Source organism: Gossypium hirsutum, chromosome D01, assembly GCF_007990345.1.
Source record: "Gossypium hirsutum isolate 1008001.06 chromosome D01, Gossypium_hirsutum_v2.1, whole genome shotgun sequence".
NCBI lineage: Eukaryota > Viridiplantae > Streptophyta > Magnoliopsida > Malvales > Malvaceae > Gossypium > Gossypium hirsutum.
In genome coordinates, this window is record NC_053437.1 from 25,445,118 (window position 1) to 25,465,980 (window position 20,863).

The 20,863-nt window shown below is 32.1% G+C and overlaps 1 protein-coding gene across 5 annotated transcripts; it reads left to right on the forward strand.

Moving 5' to 3' along the window:
• Positions 1-7,901: 7,901 nt before the first annotated feature.
• Positions 7,902-12,147, forward strand: LOC107922639 (unconventional myosin-Ic). 5 transcript variants are annotated; one of them, XM_016852762.2, is made up of 8 exons: positions 7,902-8,039; positions 8,222-8,342; positions 8,457-8,521; positions 8,735-8,833; positions 9,649-9,795; positions 9,928-10,029; positions 11,576-11,705; positions 11,803-12,147. In XM_016852762.2, exons 1-7 carry the CDS (start codon positions 7,969-7,971, stop codon positions 11,646-11,648), a joined length of 678 nt encoding a protein of 225 aa, XP_016708251.2. In that variant the 5' UTR covers positions 7,902-7,968; the 3' UTR covers positions 11,649-11,705; positions 11,803-12,147. The 5 variants fall into 5 exon arrangements, with proteins under 5 accessions (XP_016708251.2, XP_040942387.1, XP_040942386.1 ...); XM_041086452.1 differs by having other exon boundaries at positions 7,924-8,039; positions 8,256-8,342; XM_016852764.2 differs by having other exon boundaries at positions 7,952-8,039; positions 11,785-12,147.
• Positions 12,148-20,863: the final 8,716 nt, after the last annotated feature.

Here is a 20,863-nt window from a genome sequence, read left to right on the forward strand (position 1 = left end):
AAATCTTTACCAGTTTCAAAATCAAATGTATGAGTTAATTGGACCTAGTTGCAACAATATTAAAAACATAAAAATTATTAGAAACGGTGCAAAAACTCCATACCATGGATGACATTCCACCAAAGCTAAAAGCTTACATCCTAAATCCATGGTGTTTTCTGTTGTGCTGTAGAAAACCAAAAAGATGATAGCATTTAGGCCATTTTATTTCTTTTACTTAATTTAATTATGAAATTATAATTTTGTCCATTTAAAAAGCAACAAAATTCAAGCTTTTTAATTACCTAAAACCATCCGCCAACAATTTAATTGGTATAATTACCAACTCAGTCCAACAATTTACCTTTCATAGCTATTAGACACCTTTAATTATTAGAATTCAACCTTTGCATATTTTATAATTTAATTCTTTTCAATTAATTAACTATCTAAACATTAAATTTTCTTAACAAAAATTTAATACAACCTTAATAACACTCCGTAAATATTTATAAAAATATTTACAGCTCAGTTTATATAAACGAGGTCTCGATACCTCATTTTCTAAAATAATTTGACTTTAAGGTCTTACCACTTGAACCTAATTAATCATTCATGTAACATAAATTACCATATGAAAAATCTTTTTAAAACCTTATTTGACTCGTAAATATTAAATGATTATATTTACGAACTTACTCATCAAATTTGTGTCCCCAAAACCATTGTTTCTGACACCACTGAAAAACGGACTGTTACAAACATATCAACAATAAAATGAATCTTAAGTGCAGTTGACCTAATAAATGGATGTTTTAAACAACAGAAAAGTACAACTACAATTTTTCTCTAAAATGAGTTTATTTAAAGTCTTCAAAGGTAACATAAGTTAGCTTAGTCATTTCGGTGGCTAATGTAGCCTTCTCAATCTAACCCTAACATCTTGGTCGAGTTTGGGAGGTTACAGCTAAGTGGGGTGAAAGTTGTTACTAAATTAATTATTCCTAAAACAACTACTAGTCTAGTCGAGTTATAGATTAGTATTGCAAATTCAAGATTAAGATTTTAATAGAGTTAAATAAATTAAAACTAAACCTAAGCTTAATATCTAAAAGACTATTGGAACTTCCTATTCCTTGTTTAAGCGATGCGAGCTATTTAGCCTACGATTGGTTGATTCACTAATTCTCAATTAAGCCACTACTAAGAAGACCCTCGTGATCTCATCCTTGCTAACTGTTACTACCTAAGTTACCCTTCTGGTCTTGCCCAAGCATACAGATACCTTTTTGATCTCACCACACAATAGAAGTTTACTAAATTCTTCTGCAACACAATACCCTTTTGGTCTCATCTGTCTAGATATTCTACTAGGGTAGTCAATCCTATTATACTAAAAAAATTAGCAAATTCGAATAAACAACAAATTTTAGATAAATAATCACCTAATCAAATCATCAGTTGATCAATCAATCATTCAATATATTAATTATAACACAAATTTTATTCTCATATTTATACGAAAATTCGATTAATCAATTAATGAACGAGATATAAATAACAAGAATAAAAAAGTAAAGGCTCATTGATAAATTGAGATGAGTGCACACGTCTAGAACATTCCTGCTTGCAATGAATAAACTTCGTAGAGAGATTGTGATTAAGAAAACATAGTAAAGATCTAATCTGCTGAAAATTATAATTGGATTCTGGAAAAATTCCCCTCAAATATGATTATAATGTTGATTTTATAGGGAAAAAATCAAAAGACTGAAGTGCCCCTTCATCTGCAATACCAATTAGGGTTTGAAGTTGGAAAAGGCCTCAAATTTCCCTTAAAACCTCAGCCGCCATGTACTGGAAATTGTCGCGATGTTGAGAGTTCTTTGTTGCCACTTTCAAGTCCCAATGTTGCAACATTCATGGCAATGTTTTCCCAGGAGCTTGTTCTTGCATTTGTCTTCAATGTTGTAACTTTCATTGCCTAATATCGTGACATTGGCAGTAGTTTAGTCAGAAAGTTACATCTTTAGCTCTTGATCCATCCTACATAACCACATAATGTTATTTATATATAAAATACTATAAAAAACACAAAAAAGAATATTTTTACAAATTCGAATGTAAAAACACAAATTATTACTAAATTGACTTGATTTTACTATTAAACAAGCTAAAATATGGGGAAATGGATATAAATAACATGATCGATTGTGGCAGATCATATGGTAATTATTGTAAATCCTAAGGGATAAAGATGTATAGAGTTGAAATCTCTTAGGACTCTCATCTTGTATATAGGAACTAATCTCAACCATTTATGTAATTCAATTTGTACTGTTGGATTAAAGGGAGCTCAACTATAAATAGAGGTCTTCCCCTTCATTTGTAATCATCCTAAAAAATCACATTGATCATTGAAGAATATATTTCACAACACTTACTCAAATACTTGGCGTACATTGCTTTTTTGTGGCTTTCTAGGTTTTTTCGTTGCTCATTCGCTATTGAGTTTGCTTCCGCTTTTTTTAGTGTCTTAGAGAATTTCTAAGAGAATTCTTACCTTTTGAGAGTTAGGCTGACTTAGGTGAATTTGATGCAAAGAAATCGCCTAAGGTCGCACAGTTTTCCAGACTAAAGTTCCAGCCTTATGACACTATCTAATTCTCTTTTTGGTTTGTTGGAGAAAAGTGCAAAAGAGGAATAACCTCTTTATTGCTTAAATATCATACCAATATCTAACCATCTTATTTTTTTTCTTCTCAAGTAACTTCATTTGCTTGTCAATGATTTCAACCTCAGTATCCAAATTCCGAAATAACTGATTTCATTTAGTAGGAATTTAACTCTTTAAACCTGACTCGAAAGTCCATTTGGATCAAGAGTGTCACAATGGTTGGCAGTGCAATCCACTTGATTAATCATTCAATTATTACACAATAAAACATAAATTTTAAAAATTCAATATGGTATTATATACCTACTTATAAAAATAAATAAAAAACAAAATAAAATTATTACCAAGACTCAATCAAATAATCAATGAGCAAATGGAACCAAATTAACCAATTAACAGATCCTAAGTACATGCCAAGGCTACATTGAGTAATGTCTTTATGAAGTAAGGATTGTTAAGACTCTTTTGCAATACTGTGCAAGAACTCTTCAGTACAACCATTACCTAGGCACATAATTAAAACCTGAACGATGAGCTTTTCACAATTCTATGGTGATCTCCTTATTCTAACTTTATAAAATATTTAACTCAATTTAAAAGCAATTTTAAAACACATTTTAAACACTTCGATTAGGGTAAATAAAATCAGTAAAACATTTCTAAAACAATGCAAAAAAATTGAATAATGATGTCCATGAAACCAACTAAAAATCTGACTAAAGCAAGTGCACCTATCAATTAATAGTATAGCTACAGTGCGCAAAGATACCGTTCCCATGAAGATTAAAAGTACCAGTAATTACTGTCTTTCTATTATTTAATTAGTAAATTTGAGTGATGGATTAAAATTAAAATTAACTAAATTAATTAACCACGATCATTACAAAGAACAAATTAGGAAAATAATAGAATAATAACCAAGAAGCAAAACAATACCCAGGAAAGAATTCACCTATATTTCATCTATCACTATCAATCTAAATTACACAATTTCTTCACTTAGTATCTTGATCCGTAGAAATCCCTAAATTACTCTAATATCTCTCTTCAAGAATAAGATCCATCGACTCTTGGTTGATGAATTGAAATTTCTTTCTAATTTAAACCCCTATTATTGCATTAACTCGATTTATGGATTCCTTTATTAGATTTGACTCTAATCTAGTAGATTTATGTCATTCAATATCTAGAATTGCATGCAACTCCACTCAATTACGCAAGATCTACTCTTAAACAGGGTATATTCCTCCTCTGATTTAAACATAACAAACATGGATCAATAGTCTAGTAATATTAAACCAAGAATTAAGCACACATAATTAGGAACAAGATCTAAGTATTTATTCCATAAAATAAAAATCAAATGACAAAATCCATCATAGGGTTCAACTCCATAGATATTTAGAAAATTAGTTCATGCTAGCAAATAAAAACATCCAAAATACAGTATAACCACAAGAAACAAAGAAACTCATAATAATGTCCAAATATATCAAAAGGGGATCTTCAATCTTGATAAAAATCTACTTTAAAATCCATTTGAATGGTGTTTTTTGAGTTATTTTCTTGAATATTTTATGACGGCTCATTCCTATGTTCTTATTTTTGTCATATATAGGTCTTAGAATGCTTGAAAAGCCCTAAAAAACGTGTTTTACCACTGTTTGGAGTGCAAATCGCAAAATCAACACGACCTGCCACATGGCTATGTGGCAGCCCGTGTGTCACACACGGCTGTGTGGCTCTTATAACTCACTCTGATTTTCTAATTTTTGCTCCTTTTGCTCCCAAATGCTATCTTAAGTATAAAAACATAATTTTAAAGGATTAGGAGCATAAAATTCACCATTAACATCGAATAATCACCCAAAAATGCATTAAGAATGATATTAAAACATGTTACTTTTAGCACCTATCAAATAATTTTCCATAATTCCTACAATTCCATAATGTTGGAGTATACCCAATGAACAATCATATGATGGTTGTAATAACTTACCTTTCACCTAGGTCATTAATAAAAGTGTTGTGGTTATTTTTTTCAGTTTTTATTTGTGTTAAATAAGTTGTGTAATGATATGGTCCTAAGAATGATATGATCATTCTTAAATGTCCTTAGTTGTGGGCTTCGATAACAATAATGCATTGAGGCTAATATGTACTTGATTGATGACAAGTGTTGCTATGGATACATGATATCAAGTTAACACATAAGTATATGTTAGAGAACAATATACTGGACTGACCTACCAAGATAATGCTTCTTGGATTATTATGTAATAGTCATAGTGTAACACCCTTTACTCAAATTGAGCCTATATCTCGAGTAAGGAATATCAAATTTGAACACAATGACCGATTAACTTGAACATTTATTTAAACACTTCATTTTAACCTATATGAGCTTATTTAAGGCTATTCAAGTGTTTAAATTTTTAGGTAAACCTCGAAACTAGAACCAGACCCAACATACAGAGAGTTACCTTGGACTTCAAACTATTTTTAATAAGTATTATTAAGTCTCTATTGGTTTCGGGTTATAACTTTTAATTATTTCTGGTCTGTGGCTTGGTAACTTTCCATTTGGGGATTTTTGCATGCATGGATTACTCAAGCATAATAATCAGAAAATGTATGATAGTTGGCTTTGGTAAAATTTGACATTGTTCCCTAATTTTCGCTGCATTGACAAAGGAACCATTTTTGAAAAAAAAAACAAATCGACAAGACAAATAGATTTCCAAAATGACTTGAACAATGATTTTTTTCTGCTATATTAGTTAACATTAAGTTTTTACAAAGTAAAGTGACGAACAAATGATTTTTCCAAAATAATACTGTCAATAATAAAATGAGTTTTAAGTATAGATGACCTAATAAATGATTGTTTTTAAACTAACTCAAAGTACAACTATGGTTTTTATCTAAAATGAGTTTATTTAAGGTCTTTAAAAGTAACGTAAGTTGCTAATGTAGCCTTCTCAATCTAGCCATAACGTCTAGGCTGGGTTAGAGAGGTTACAATGCTGAAATAAGACACACACCTTTAAATTTTGTCCAGCATGTAATATCCTAAATTGAACTCAAACTCTTCATATCCAAGTAAATCGAGACTAATTTTTACCTAATGGAACCAATTTAAAAATTAGAAATCACTTTTAAACTTAAGAAAAGTCACCCAAAACATAATAATATCCAAACTTACACATCTTGCTTGTAATCACCACTTACCCTTAATCCACTTCTATCGAAAATTCCCACTTTGATATCACAAAAGATCTACGGTTATCGGATTAAATCCTTCAATCCAAAATAATCTCTTAGTTAAAAGAATATACAATCACTCCCAACAATAAAAACTTCACAAAATGAAATATAGATTACTTCTCCATAATACTTACACTTTTGTTTCCAAAAGTCTGAAATGAATAACTAAGATTTTTGATGATCTAAATTGGCATGAGAATCTAGTCATCAAAGAAAAAGAAAGAATTGATAAAAAAGAAGTTGTTATTTAAAAAAAATAAGATGAAAAGAAAAGAGAAAGAGTAATTACAATACGATGGTTGTTGATGGTGATCAATGGCAGCGAATGGTGGTGCACGGTGGTTGACAATGGTGGTGATTCAAAAAGATGTTAAGTAGAGAAAGAAGAAAAACCAAATATTTAAATCGAAAGAAGAGAAAAGAAATGAAAAGAATAAGAGAAAAGAAAGAAATAATAGATAAGAGTGGCAGTGAAAAATGAAAGATAGTGAAGAGTGGTGGCATAAGGTGGTTTTCATGGTGGTAGTATGGTGGTTATGAGTGGAAAGTGGTATATGGTGGAGGAGAAGTGTTTATCGGTACATAACAATAGAGAAAATAAAATAAAAATGGTGGAGAACCTCCAAATGAGGGTGGCTCACGGTCGTCGATAGGGAGGAGAAAAATAATGAATTTGATGAAAAAAAGTATATCTTAGTGAAAACACTAGTAAGGGATGACATAACTTCCAACCCAATTCAAAATCCCAAATTCAAATTCCAAACATCTCATTCATGAGGAGACAATGGAGTTAGAATGGATTGATGGTGAATAATCATAGGAGCTTCAAAACATAACATGAATGACTTTGAAAATGAATGTTACAAAGTTGAAAAATAGTTACATCCATGAATGGCAAAGTTGACAAAATTTTATTCAAAAAATTGAAAAAAATATATGAAAGTATGGATACTTAAACTTGGTTCACTAGGGAGTTACATAAGCTACTTAACCACTAGGCCATAATATTTTCTTTGTTAAATGCTAACGACATTTATTTTTAAATAAGGTGTAACACAAACTGGGATTTTGAAGCAAAATTGCTCAAAATAGAAAATGATGTGAGGGAAGGGACTTGAACTCAGATCTTTAAGGACAAATCCATCGACACTTAAATACTAGACTAGATACTTATTTATTATCTAGTGCGCAAAGATAACTTTTAAAAATCGGGGCATGACCACTCTTGGTCCACTAACCCCAATTTCTACTAACCTATTATTTGGGATGTGACAGTCTTACACTATGTGGTCTTCCTATCTCCGTATGATGCCATAGTCCCAAACTAGGTCTTACACTATATTGCCTTCTTACCATGGCCAAAATTCGTGTTTACTATCTCGACGGATGCACACGCAAGAAAACTCTTTATGCAGACTTATGCAATCACTACACCAAAACAGAATTTTAGCGACGTTTTTAGCGGCGTTTGGATAAAAAACGCCGCTAAAAATCAAGCATTAGCGGCGCTTTACGTAAAACGCCGCTAAAGATCGAGCATTAGCGGCGCTTCCAGGAAAGCGTTGCGAAAAATAAGCATTAGCGGTGTTTTTTGGAAAAACGCTGCAAAAAACCTAAGCCCAACGACATCGTTTTTTGACCTTTCGGGGCTTTAGCGGCGTTTTTGAAAAAGCGCCGCTAATGCTCGGGTCTTTCACAGTGTTTTTGAAAAATCACAGCTAATGCTCTGGTCTTTCGCGGTGTTTTTAAAAAAGCGCCGCTAATGTTCAAGTCTTTAGCGGCGTTTTTGAAAAAGAGCCGCTAATGCTCTGGTCTTTAGCGGCGTTTCTGAAAAAGTGCCACTAATTCTCAGGTCTTTAGCTACGATTTTGAAAAAGCGCTGCTAATGCTCAAGTCTTTAGCGGCGTTTTTGAAATGGCGCCGCTAATGCTCGTGTCTTTAGCGGCTTTTTTATAAAAAACGCCACAAAATTCATTTTACCTAAAAAAATTTCGGGCTGATTTTTCCCAAATTTCCCCCCTAAAACCCCTAACTTTGCAAACAAAATGAAAAAAAGAAGAGGAAAATGGAGGCACCAAAGACGATTCAGCAGAAAACCTCTCCAATCTACTTACCAGTCAGCAATTCCTACTACCGTTTGTTTCCCTAGAAAATATATGAGACTTAATACTATTATTATTGTTTATTTGTGTGTGTGTTTCATCTTGTTGTGTTCATTACTCAGATCCCTATCGCTTTTATTTCTGTTCCATTTTTCCTCTTTATTTTATAATTTTGGGTGTTATTTATTCCATATAGATTTTTAATTATAATTTTGATCATCTTCCAAAAGAGGGAACTCGTTTTTGAAAACCCTAAGCAGAAGGAAGAAATCGAAGTGAGGTGTGCCATCGCCTCTGCTCCACCGCCAGCCATGAAGGTTCTATCTGTCAACCGTGAATGTATCTTGCTTACACAAAAAAATAAGCTTTACGAAGTTTAAAATTTATTCGTGCACCCTTTCTTTTTATTATTATTTTTTTTCTCTTTGCAGTTCAATATCGCCAACCTCAGTATGGGATGCCGGAAGAAGCTAGAAATCGTCGATGACCAGAAACTGTAAGTTTCCTTGCTTATCTCTTTATATATTATATGCTTATCTTTCAATTTTCTTTAGCTTTATTTTTGAAATGTTTTATTTCAAAATAATCAGCATTTGTAGCAGTCCAAAATAATTAGCTGTCCCTGATTCAGTTCTGTTTTCTTTTTTTTTTATTTCTATAATTCATGAGAGTTGTATTTTAATTTTGCTTTTTGTTTTCTTGTTTGCAGATCAACACAATACCTCATAATCATAGCAAGGGGCTTGCAAATGTGGAACCTCTTTTCAACAGCTTGGCCTTGCAGCAATACATTCTTTTATGCTCACAGGTTCAGTATTCAAACATGGTTGACTAATATGCTTCCTTGTTTTTTGGTAAAGTTTGAGATTTAGTTTTGTACTTAAAAAGGTAAAAATTTAATAGTATATATATTTTTCAATTTAAAAATATAGTCCAAAACACAATATTTTTGGTCAAAATTTGCTTATACACTTACTGAGTTTTTTACCAAGTCGTAAGCAGGTCTTTGGACTTCCGAGATTTGCAGGTTCAGAATGTATGATAGATCCTGATTGACAATTAAGTTATGAATATATAAAAGAAACATGTATAATTATGGTTTTTTTTTCTATTGAAATCAATAATCTCTCTTGTCAAGACAGATATTGATAAGTCGAAGGATGCTTTACTAAAATCTCAAAAATCAAAGAGGTATCGTGAATTCGTGAAGGGATTCAGGTCCATTGCATGGATGGAATGTAATAGTATTGATTTATATAGATGTAGACTTTGTTTAGCATGATATGAAAAGCTTAGATTATATTGGGATTATGGTCAGAAATAGGGTCAACTACAAAAATGGTCACTACACTTGTGGTTTCTTTTTTGTTATTGAATTATGAAAAAACTTTTCTAGCTACTTTTGTAGTATAATTAGTTCATATTTCATTAGTAAAAGTATCTACTTTAAACACCTAATAGTTTTTGCATGGATGTTTTGAGTTTATTATATACCCTGTGACTTGCACATTGGCAATGACATAGTAGGTTGTTGGGTAGTTCAAGCCAGCGGCTTGTTGATCTATGCCATTTATAGATTTTCAGTCTCTTGTTAGGTATGTTAAAAAATTTCTCATTTGGCAGGTGTGATGTGAACCTCTTGTTGGCGACATTATGTACTCGTACCATTCAAACCTGTGAAGGAAGTATAGTTAAAGCTCTTGATTGTAATGCTGTTGTGGCTAGTCGGGATGCATTGACAAAGACAGTTTATGCTCGATTGTTTGATTGGTATGCTTATGTTAATTCATGTTTGGAGGCATTTATTTTATCATATGCTCAAATTTTGTATTACTTGCCTTGCTTGCATGGGGTCAAGATTAAACTATTTCTGTTCTGAAAATTTTCTATCTATTTTGTAAGGCTTGTTGATAAGATTAATATATCTGTGGGGAAAGATCCAAATTCCCATGTGCAAATTGGAGTTTTGGACATCTATGGATTTGAATGCTTTAAGCATAATAGGTAAAATATTGTTCTTTGGTTTTGTATGTTTTATTTAATATTTTTATCATTATTATTATGTAAATTATGAGTAAATATTTGATGCCACAATTTTTGTCATGTTTTTTTTGATGCAATATGGTTTGAATTCCATTTCATGAAAGACATGAAAAACAAAATATTAGATACTGTTAAATTGAGTTCTATTTTACATTGACCTTTTTAAGAACTTGGGAAACATCAATGACCTTTCTTCTAAGGTCCATCCAAGATATTATGTGATAAGCAGCATCGAATCCCGATTGAGTAGAGTATTAATATGAATTTATTAAGATGAATACTTCTTTGGGGTGGGGAGGATTTTTAGTACTCTTTTGGATTACCTTCTTAGAATTATATTCTTCACATTGCATCAATTAATCTCTATTCTTATTGCTATTTTTTATTCCTCGGATTATGACCCCCTCCCTCACAAGCATGCTGGCTGGGAAATATGTTCCAGTAGATGTTGTTGCACCGCTAAACTCAACACTCCAAGTGAATTCTTTTGTCGCATAACTTTTCTTTTCTCCAAATATTGTTCATTCCCTGTGGTTAGTACTTAACCAGACCATTACCCCAGGTGGTCTAAATGATGTTACATTATCTGGTTTGGATGTTACATTTAAGTTTTAGAAAATGAAAATATTAGAAAAAATTTGCAAATGGTGGTGGATCTGTATCCTGATGCTACTTTATTAATGGTGGATTTGTAAATTTAAGTGTTTCAGTGTTGTAAATTTAAGTGTTTAAGTGCTGTAAATTGAAGTATTTAGTTGCTGGAAATTGAGATGTTTTATCGTTGTAATTGAGGTGTATAAATGTTGTTAATTGATATGTTTAAGTGCTACAAATTTAAGTGTTTAAGTGCTGCAAATTGAAGTGTTTAAGTACTGCAAATTGAAGTGTTTAGTTGCTGGAAATTGAGATGCTTTATCGCTGTAATTGAGGTGTATAAATGTTGTTAATTGATATGTTTAAGTGCTGCAAAATTAAGTTTTTAAATGCTGTAAATTGAAGTGTTTAAGTGCTGCAAATTGAAGTGTTTAGTTGCTGAAAATTGAGATGTTTTATAGCTGTAATTGAGGTGTATAAATGTTGTTAATTGATATGTTGAACTGCTGCAAATTTAAGTTTTTAAATGCTATAAATTGAAGTGTTTAAGTGCTGCAAATTAAAGTATTTAGTTGCTGAAAATTGAGATGTTTTATGGCTGTAATTGAGGTGTATAAATGTTGTTAATTGATATGTTTAAGTGTTGCAAATTTAAGTGTTTAAGTGCTGTAAATTGAAGTGTTTAAGTGCTGCAAATTGAAGTGTTTAAGTGCTACAAATTGAGATGTTTTATCGCTGTAATTGATGTGTATAAATGTTGTTAATTGATATGTTAAAGTGCTGCAAATTGAAGTGTTTAAATGCTGTAAATTGAAGTGTTAAAGTGTTACTTTCCATTGTCACCTCCCCCATTTCTTTATGCATCAGTAACTATATTAATGAAATCAAGTACTACAATTATATATTATTACAGATGGGGGTTGGAGAATACGATCAAAGGGAAAACATCAGATATGGTGATTCCCAGCCAACCAGTGGCTTCTTAGACACCCAACATTTTGCACAACCAAACATGACCAGAACTTCTAAACCTACATGTTGAGGTTGCTGCACACAAGTCCCTTCCTTTTTTTAGTTTATGTGCTATGTGATGATTGTGTTTTAAAATTTAACTTGTTTTAGTTCCTTACATTCTTATAGGATTCACACTCAAGGAGCAAGAACCATCTCAGCAACTTATTGGGATCGAGCAGTCAAAATTCAGAATCAAGTGACACACAAGAGCTAGATTTGGAGCTTAGACTTACACTGTAATCAGTAATTTTTTTTGCTACTTTAAATGCATGCTCCTGGAACTACATTTTATGCTTTCCTAGATTTGTAAGTTCAAATAAGGTGTTGATTTGCAATTTATACATACAACTTGAGCAAGTTGATATGAACTAGTTTCAATTTTTAAAAAAAAAAATTCAAAGGAATGTTATGTAATCAAAGGCAATTTGACTTGCTGCATGAGATATAGTGAAAAACATTTATCTTCTTGTTCATGAATTTCCATTTTAATACGTCTTCAAATTAAATTATACATTTCTTAATTGGTGGAATCTCACTTTTGCTGTTGCTGCAATCTCTAATCAAAGAATGGAGTGATGTATGTACTGATAACAATTCTAAAGGATTTGCTTAAGCAAGTAAAGGGATTGGCATTTTTATAATAATTTAGGATAGGAATGGAGCAAATCCAAAGAATGGAGTGGCGTTTTTATCATATATATATTTTTATTTTTCGTGACGTTTAGTGGCATTTTTGGAGAAAGCGCTGCTAAAGGTCTTGTTCTTTAGCGGCGTTTGTGGTAAAAGCGCCGCTAAAGGTCTTGGTCTTTAGCGGCATTTGTGGTAAAAACGCCGCTAAAGGTCTTGGTCTTTAGCAGCGTTTGTGAGGAAAGCGCTGCTAAAGATCATGGTCTTTAGCGGCGTTTGTGTAAAATGCGCCGCTAAAGGTCATGGTCTTTAGCGGCGTTTGTGGGAAAAGCGCCGCTAAAGGTCCTGGTCTTTAGCTGCATTTGTGGGGAAAATGCCGCTAAAGGTCTTGGTCTTTAGCAGTGTTTTTTTCTAAAAACACCGCTAAAGTTAGCGAGGCGGTCTTTAGCGAAGTTTTTTCGGCGCTTCTCAAAGCACCGCAAATACTTTTAGCGGCACTAAAAAGTGCCGCTAAAGGCCTAAAAAAGCACCACTAAAAGCCTGTTTTGGTGTAGTGAATTCATGCAACTTATTCATGTAGAGACTCAATCATGCTTTCAGACGTGTTTATGCATGTACATTCTTCTCAATAAAGTTGATAAAGAATGGGTGTGGATGATTGTGGAAGTGGATCATAAGTTTGTCCAAGTCACAGATTTCACTTAGGGCTCTAGACATTCGAAAATGAAAATTGGATTTTGGCACAACCTGAAACACAATTGAGTCCAATTTAATAAAGCAAATAAAAATAAATAACTAAGATAAATAAATAGAACAATACATCAAAGATTATCACAATAAAGAAGAAAAATAAATAAGATAGATGAAAAAAATAGAACCTGATATGTAGAAAGTCCTAAGAAGCCTTGGAAACATGAAGAATGCACAACCCCCTTTAAGTGGCTCTAATTTCCCCTTCAAGATATAAAACTTGGCAAGAAAAAGTTTAATGTTATTATGTAAATATTAGGCACATGTGTGTTCAAGTAAAAAATAACATGTAGCTTTCTTTGGATATGCATGGTCATCTACAAGAATTTCCAACGATAAGTTAAGAATTTCACATAATTATAAAAATCAAGTATTTTAATAATATTATGTCAAAATTCATATTTAAAGTCTAAGGTAAAAAATTTGCTGCTAGAACAAATGCATGAGGTTCTATAATAAACTTGACGAATGCAACAAAAGTAAGCTTTAAATACCAAGATAAACTTATAAAATCAATTGAACTTTTAGACCATTGATTATTGAAACTTGACCAATAAGAAAGCAAGTCGTAAGGAAAAATAAAATTAGTAGCATAATTATCAAAAAAATTCAAGGTATCTTTACATATTTCAATTTCCGATGTATCATTACTTTTCTTACACTCTAGCACCTGCGGAGAATTATCAATGTTCAACTTACCTCTTTCCCACAAGTAAAATTGCTTATTGATGGTAGAGTATTATAATTGAGAGTTCATCAATGGATCCTTGAAATCCTGTAACAAAGAAACACCACTAAACAAAATTGAGTTAAGGTTAGTTAAAACATAATCATTCCTTATTTTTGTATGGTTATTTTCTTACTTTTCATTTTCTTTTTTCACTTGAGAACTCTCTAAATTTACCCCATATGGATTTTCACTAACCAAATTTGGACCATCAAGCAGACATTTATCACTCAAGGTCTTTCTCTCAGTCATTCTAGATGATTTTTCCTCACTTCCTATATCCCTCATACAAGTACTATGAATATTCAATTTAGTGCAATACATCTCAGTGGGAGGACATGACGTTTCTATCTCATCTAAATCTATAGATCCGAGGAAAAAAATCTCACTATCATCTTTTTTTATCAAGAAAAGTCTCATGTTGGCACAATCACGACTATAGTACCCACGCCCTTTGCACTTAAAACATTCAATTTCACAAGCTCTTTGTCATTTTGGTGAAGAATTAGTAGAAGTGAGCTGCTCAAAAGATGTAGAATAAGGTTTTGTAACGGCCCCACTTTTCCACTCAAAAGGTTTAGTCTCATCACATTTTGGTAGCAACTTATTAGTAGCATAAGGAGGTTTTAAATTCTTAAAAGTAGAATTAGAACTCTTACCTCTATAATATTGTGAGGCACCAAATGGAAAAAGATTGACGTTGTTGAAATTGTTCCTCAATCTCAACTGCCTTGTGTACTGCCTCCTTAATATCAATGTAGGTTTGAAGATTAAGAGCATTGACTATCAAAATGTTCAAGTCATCTACAAACCGCACCATGGTACTCTCTTCATCTTCTCGCACATTTGCTCTTTACATAAGTATCTCCATCTCCTTAAAGTACTCATCAATAAATCGGTTACCTTGAACAAGGTGTCGAAGTTTCATTTTGACCTCTCTGTAGTAATGAGAAGGAACGTAACGCTTTCGCATCACTTGTTGCAACTCATCCCATGTTTCTATTACCTTTTCGTAGTTTATTTGATGATTAATTCCAAGTTGAATCCACCAACTTAACCTATAATATGAAAATCCAAGGATCACAAATGAGACTTTTTCCTTTTCCCGGCATTTATAGTAACGAAACATAAGTTCAATTTTTGATTCCCATTCACAATATGCCTCGGGATAATTCTTTCCCTGAAATTGTGGAATTGAGAACTTTGGTTTAGCAAAAGAAGGTTGTCCGCAGTCATTATTGATGAAAGTATCATTATTCATGTGAGATCATGTTTAATATTATTTGCACAAAAACGAGATTGGTCAACCTTATCTCCCCAATTACGATTTTGACACTCAATTTGGGTAGTTAGACGTTCCAAATTTTTACTGATCGTGTCTAGAATAGTGTCCCATTGCTGATCTTGAGCATATCGAACCTCTTGATCCCTTTGCAACTTTCTGATCATAGTATCACAAATCATTATGAAAGCTTGAAAAGAACACAACACTCAAGAAAATAAAAATTAAGCAAACATCACTGTTATGCACTCAAAAATAAAATAAAATTCTCAATAAGGTAAGAATTCATCTTGTGAGTCTTTTAAAAGTTTTTATATCAATTAATCAGAATATATTATAATCAAACTAACAAAGCAAACCTAGTAGCACTAGGAGTTCAAAATCAGCTAGACACTAAAGAATTGTGTTGCACGGAGGAAGGAATGTGCAACTTGCTTTAACCTACTAACACAAGAAACAATAAAGTGTTAGAATGCGTAACGAAACAATAAAAAACAAAAGAAAATGAAAACCAAAGGCTAAGAGTTAATGAAAATCCTTGAAACCCGAAATCCTGAAAAACTGCGAAGCAACTTGACAAACTTTGTTCAAGGTGTTCTTGGTTTCCAAAAATCACGAAATTTAAACTAGAGCCTCATAAATTAATGTATATTTGATCTAGAAATTTTTGGCATGAAATTCAACCTATAGAATATTTTTAAATTTTTTTTATTTTTTCACTTTTTCAATCACTTTTTTAGTGGGAAATGTTTTTCTAGTCTAAAATAGTGTCAAAAAACAATATGTAAAATTTTAGACCGTTTTGAAAAAGGTTTACCCACTGAAAAATATTTTTTTCCAAAAACTTTCTAGGTAAAAAAAATTATTTTGAGGCTATTTGTTGGAAATCAGTTTTATAAGAACACCTAGAATGTCAAACCTGGTACCAAATGATAAAGAATGAGTGTGGATGAATGCGAAAGTAGATCGTAAGTTTGTTGAAGTCGTAGTTGTTGAAGTCGTAGATTTGACTTAGGGCTCTAGACATTTAAAAATGAAAATTTGATTTTGGCAAAACCTGAAACGCAATTGAATCCAATTCAAATAAAATAAATAAAAACAAATAACTAAAATAAATAAATAGAACAATAAATCAAATATTGGACCAATAAAGAAGAAAAATAAAAAAGATAGAACGTGATATGTATAAGTCCTAAGAAGCCTTGAAAACATGAAGAATCCCCAACCCCCTTCAAGCGGCTCTAATTTCCCCTCCAAGATAGAAAACTTGGCAAGAAAAATTTTAAAGATGATCCCCATAATCTGAAAAGATTGTTAAAATTCTTCTAAAAGAAAACTCAAGAGAAATTCTTGAAAAGAAAAACTCAAAGAGAATTTATTAACTCAAAAGAAAAGTTGAATAATAATGAATTGTATGATTTGTGTATAATGCAAATGCCAATATATAGGCTAGCTAAATAAATCTAAATAAAACTCTTAAGTATACTTCAACTTTATTAATCTAAATAAGAAGTAGTTTTAAATTAAACTTTTTTTTACATAAAACTACAAAATAACTTAAACTACTTAATAATTATTAAAAATTCAGAATAATAAAATAATAAAATAATAATAGCTGATAAATACAATATTGGGCTCATATAGAATAAGAATTCAGCCTAAAACCCAAACCCAATATTATTTAAAATCGAATTAAAAGCCTAAAACTCGTAAATTTTGACATAATCACGTACAGAAATTCTGCTCGCATAGTCTTAATTAAAATGGTCATAACTTGAGCTCTCGAACTCAAAGTCGAGTTATTTGAAATGTGTTTTGAAGCTAAGAGATAGATATTCTAATGCCATGCAGACATCTTAACTCAAAAATATAGATATCCCATCCAAAAAGTCATCTCAAGTCTACTGATTTCCCAAACTTGAATATTGGCAGCTTTGGTAAATGAAATTTAATAAATTTCACCCCATCCGTACATGTATCATTCCCACTTTCCTCGAAAAGATTCATCTGTGAATTTTATCTTTGATTGAATCTTAGTTTTATTGGCTTGGCATTTGATCTTATTGTTGAGCCTTGAGGTAGTGTAAACCCATCACATCCATGGGTATGAAATTAGGCCTTGAGACTCGCATCAAGAACGAAGACTTATCATCATGCTCATTCGTTATTCATAACAAATGTACATCATCCTTAAGCATCACACTTGCAATTCTTATGTTTCATTTCACATATTAGCCTTTCGAACATACAAGATTTATCAAGCAAACATGCAAGTAAGAGTCAGTTCCAAGACTCACTTGTTAGCCTTAGAGGCAACTTAAAATTTAGATCCTTTGCCTAGCCAGACAACCTCATTTTCCCTTGATAGACAGAAACATTTTATTATAACTTATTCAGGTATCCTTTATCATCAATTTTAACCCAGACATAGCTTCATTTATTCATGCATACTTACAGATTTATGTTTTAAACAAGTAAAATCAGGGAACTTACCTTGACAAGAGGAAGACTTCTCAACAAAACCAAAGCTTTCAAACTTAGCCTCAAGAGAGAGCACTCTCTCTGCCTTAAGCCTCAGGTTTAAAGAGGGAGGCAACCCTCCTTTAACTTAACTAAAGTCTTCTCTAGGAAAATGTCACATCAGAACTGAGTTATTTTTACCATTGTTTGCCACTTTCCAAAACTTACTTGGCTATCTTATTAATCTTCAACTTTCCTAATTCTTCTTTAGTTAGTTTTAAACCAACCTATGTCCTAAATTGACTGGCTCGGGACCACTTTAGTTACATTTATGCTATATCATAGGCGCATACCATTCCTTTGATTCATTTTTCTTATGGCTACTAGTTAGATTTCACTCATCGTCGTAATTTGACTGAGAACTCGTGCCACTTATTTATATTGGAGTTCGCCCAATATTATATGTCCAAAAGAGTACATCCAAGTGTTTACCATCTCACCAGTTATACTTCACCTCATCCTTATTATGATTCCTTAACCTTGCCTATTACAGAGGGCCTTACAGATAAAACATTTTCGGTACACCTATTCTAAACACCGAGATAAACTTTTGGGCGACCACTACTTCGCCAATCATGCTTACTTATAGCCATGCTCCTTATCACATATATTTACTTGTATGTTACTCTTTCTTAATCCATTGAACTTACATTTCTTAAAAGTTGGCTTTTACTCATTTAGAGTGTCTTATAGACTATTCGTATTAGTGTTCTTTTCCTTTAGTTTAGAGTTCGCCAGACCAAACGCTCTTAGAAAATAACTTGCACTTAATTAAATCATACGTTATGCACAAAAACTAATTCATTAAGCCTTGTACACGTACTCAAAACTTGCTCATTGTGCCTTGCTTTAAGGACATCATTTTGCCACTAGTACTTCACCAGGCGGAATGTTATAGGTAATATCCTAAACGAAGATCAAATCATTGAAAATAAACTCGCTCACTTGAGTTGGTTGAAAAAATCATCAATTCGGGAAGTGTATATTTTTTCTTTATCATTACCTTATTCAATTGCTAGTAATCGATATATAACCTCAAGGTTCTGTCCTTTTTCATCACGAACAAAATTGAAGCTCCCCAGGATGATATACTCGGCCTGATAAACCCTCTATCCAGAAGTTCTTACATTTAAGATTTCAATTCTTTTAATTCGGCTAGAGCCATTCTATATGGTGCAATGGAAATCGACACAATTCTAGGTGGTGCTTCAATAGCAAATTCAACTTCCCTTTTAGGTGGAAACTTGGAAATCCTTGGGAAATACATCTGGAAATTCTCGAACTATAAGAACTTGATCCAAATCAGATCCCAACATTCATGGGTCAAGAATATAGGCTACATATGCCTCACACCATTTTTTAATTAATTTTCCCGAGATAACATTGCAGAAATTATATTGGTTGAGCATTCAGGCTTGTCAACTTTTACATTTACTATCTCACCTCTCATAGCTTTCAAAGAGATTATTTTCTGTTTGCATTTGACCACGGCATCATGGATAGTTGATCTGCCATAAATTGATATGGAAAATTAGGTTTTTTTTTTGCTACTTAAAGAGCTTGTAATCAAACATTTTTATATTATCTTCATTGGTTTAAGGAACTATCCAGTAGCTATATTTAATGGAATAAAATGAGTCCTTTTATGATCTTTCTTGACCAATTAGGCTAATTCAAGCCTAAGGAAGTTCTAACAAGTTGATAAAGTGTGCAACAAACAATTTGGACCAAATAAAGCCAAGAAGTTAGTGGACTGGAGTGAACGTCGTAACATTAAGACACTAAAGTCACGATATTGAAGTCGTTCCAACACTTAGATGAATTTTTGACCAACATTGACAAGGAAGGTAAAGTATGGAAAAAGTTACAACATTGGAAGTAAAAAGTAACATTATTGGACCCTATAGTCACTACATTCAACTCTAGAAGTTCCAACATTCCCAACAGTAGCCAAAGATGAAAGTTGATCACATAGCTGCAGCAAAGTCGTAGCATTAAGGAAGTTATGACATTCAACCCTTCACCAAAGATTCAAGCAAACTACCTGTAAAGTCACAAAATTGGACTTGGAATGTCGTAACATTGACAGTCGACAAACTTAAAATCTACAAGGGTGTTTCCATCTGTACAAATAACATTAACTTGTAATTAAGGGCCGAGTTGACCCAATTAGGTAAAAAACCATGAAATCTATAATGTAACTTAAAAACATTAGGTTAGGAGGCTCAATTATGCTTTATTTTAGTAGAGTAGATAGATTTAGAGATCAACATTGTTATTTTTCATTTTTTTCATTATAAGTAATTTTTTAGTTTTTACATTTTTGTCCTTTGTTTCTTTTTTTTTTACCTTTTAAAATTTTGTTTATTACAGGATCTTCAATAGCAAGTGTCCACAGATTTCCAATGCCACCCAAATGATCTCAAGCATCAGTCTCTCCAGATTTTTGTGCACTCTTACCCTTTACTTTATTTTTCATTATTTTAATGCTTTACGAAGTAATCAAATTAAGTGCATTTAGAATGTGTAGTAACTAAATTCGTATGGATATTGGTTAACTGAAGCTGGCGTAATTAATAGGGTTTGAAAATGAATGAATTGGATTAAGTAAAATGTACTTGAAACCTTAGAATTGAAGACTCTAGGTAGTAAACTAGGTAGATGAGACAGAAATGATATTCTATTGAGAACTAATTCAATTTACCTAGTTTAGATCCACCAGGTCGAAAGATAAATGGACTAAGTTGATTAGTTGATGTAATTATAGGTCAAAACGTATTGAGTAGGTCAATTAATAATTAATTGGTAAAATCCCTAATTCTAGGTTAATTACAACCATGGATATTAATCAACCTCCTATTTGTCATTCTCTATGTTATTTTGCTAGTTTTCGTGTTTATGCAATTTAGTTCTTTAAGTAGTTAAATTCTCATTCTTAATTAATATTTAGTCGTACTATAGTAAGTAGAGTAATAACTATTTAGACTTAGTTTTGTATGTTCATTATTACTATTAGCTCGACTTAGTCATACCTCCCTTGGGTATGATCCTCATAATACTTACAATATTTCATTGTAAATCATTCTACATTACAATTTCTCTTGTTCGCTTGCAGATACCACACTTTATATCTATATTGAATTGCTTTATTTTAAGCCTCTATACACATACATCGAGGTAAGGTCAAGTTATTGGTTTCATTGCTAGGGAGGTTTTGGTGCTAAGTTGAATTAGTAGTAATATTTTGCATGCTTACTAGGTGATCTAGCCCAAGATATCAA

Bases quoted from the DNA above. Each gene is read 5' to 3' on its own strand.
- LOC107922639 (XM_016852762.2), top strand. From the start codon at position 7,969: ATGAAAAAAAGAAGAGGAAAATGGAGGCACCAAAGACGATTCAGCAGA. The intron at 8,343-8,456 runs GTTCTATCTGTC...TTCTCTTTGCAG, and splicing joins CTCCACCGCCAGCCATGAAG to TTCAATATCGCCAACCTCAG. The intron at 8,834-9,648 runs GTTCAGTATTCA...CTCATTTGGCAG, and splicing joins ACATTCTTTTATGCTCACAG to GTGTGATGTGAACCTCTTGT.